Here is a 1637-nt window from a genome sequence, read left to right as displayed (position 1 = left end):
AAAAAAAAAATGTCAACCGTAAATCCAATTCTAGTATTTGGATTGAGAGAAGAATTTAGTGAAAGAAAAAAAGAAAAAGATTCGATAATCAATAGGCATATGGCTATTGAATCATCCATTCAAACCCGATTCCTAAATCGGACAAATTCTTCAATGACAGAACAAAAAATGAAAGATTTAGCTAATAGAACAAGGATAATCAAAAATCAAATAGAAAAAATTTCAAAAGACAATATCAAAAAAAATATTAGTCCTAACCAAACACGTTATGGTACTACGAAATTCAAATCGCCAAAAAGTATTGGTCAAATATTAAAAAGAAGAAATGCTCGATTAATCCGTAAATCAAATTATATTTTGAAATTTTTTAGAGAAAGGATATACGTAGATATATTTCTATATATCATTAATATTCCTAGAATTAATACACAACTTTTTCTTGAATCAACAAAAATTTGGATTGATAAATCCATTTACAATAATGAAAAAAATCCTGAAAGGATTAATAAACAAAATAAAAATATAATTTCGACTATAAAAAACCAAATTTTGCCTTTTCTTAGTAATAGTAATCTTACTAAGAATTCGAAAATTATTTCTGATTTTTCTTTTTTGTCACAAGCCTATGTATTTTATAAATTATCCCAAGCAAAAATTCTTAACTTATCTAAGTTAAGATCTGTCCTTCAGTATCGTGGAATATCTTTATTTCTTAAAAATGAAATAAAAGATTATTTTGGAACCCAAGGAATAGCTCATTCCAAGCTAAAGACTAAAAAACTTACGAATTCTGAAATGAACCAATGGAAAAACTGGTTAAAATTGAAAAATAATTATCAATACGATTTACCTCAGATAAAATGGTCTCGATTAGTACCACAAAAATGGCGAAATAGAGTAACTGAACATTGTGAGGTTGAAAATAGCAATTTTCAAAAAAACAAAAGCAATTCAGATCAAAAAGAACAATTAATTAATTCCAAAAATACAAATAATTCTGAAAACGATTTATTGGTCTTGCCAGATAAAAAAGATAATTTAAAAAAAAACTATAGATATGATGTTTTATCATATAATTTTTTTTATTATGAAGATAAGAACGATGAATTCTCTTATGCTTATAATTACAACATAAATAAAGACGAATTAATTGACATGTGGTGTAATATTTCTATCACTAAAAATTTAGGAATAAAGAATATTAAGGATATAGAGAAAAATACAGATAGAAAATATTTTGATTTGAAAATGCTCCATTTTTGTCTTAGAAAAAAAGTCGACATTGAGGCCTGGGTCGATATCAGTACTAGCATGAATGAGAATACTAAAACTAAATCTAAGAATTCTAAAATTCTTGATCAAATTGATAATAAAAGTGTTTTTTATAGTACAATTTATCAAGAAATCGGGGGATCCGATCAAAAAAAAAACCTTTTTGATTGGATGGGAATGAACGAAGAAATACTAAGTCATCTCATACCAAATCTGGAATCTTGGTTTTTCTCCGAATTTTTTTTATTTTATAATGCATATAAACTGAAACCTTGGATTATACCAATTAATCTTCTTTTTTCAAATTATAATGTAAGTGAAAATTTTAATGAAAATAAAAATATCAACAGAAAGAAAAAAAAAAA

The 1637-nt window shown here is 25.1% G+C and overlaps 1 protein-coding gene across 1 annotated transcript; it reads left to right on the top strand.

Annotated features, from left to right (window-relative positions):
- Positions 1–6: 6 nt before the first annotated feature.
- On the top strand, positions 7–1626 carry LOC106792945 (protein TIC 214-like; the record flags this gene model as incomplete). Its single annotated transcript, XM_014759477.1, has 1 exon — positions 7–1626. A coding segment is annotated over one exon (1620 nt), but the record flags the coding sequence as incomplete, so codon positions are not given.
- Between the last annotated feature and the right edge of the window lie 11 nt (positions 1627–1637).

This window comes from Polistes canadensis, unplaced genomic scaffold (genome assembly GCF_001313835.1).
Source record: "Polistes canadensis isolate GaletaPanama2010 unplaced genomic scaffold, ASM131383v1 scaffold_2350, whole genome shotgun sequence".
Taxonomy (NCBI): domain Eukaryota; kingdom Metazoa; phylum Arthropoda; class Insecta; order Hymenoptera; family Vespidae; genus Polistes; species Polistes canadensis.
The sequence above is the reverse complement of the archived record's forward strand: the minus strand, read 5'-3'. Positions and strand labels throughout refer to the sequence as shown.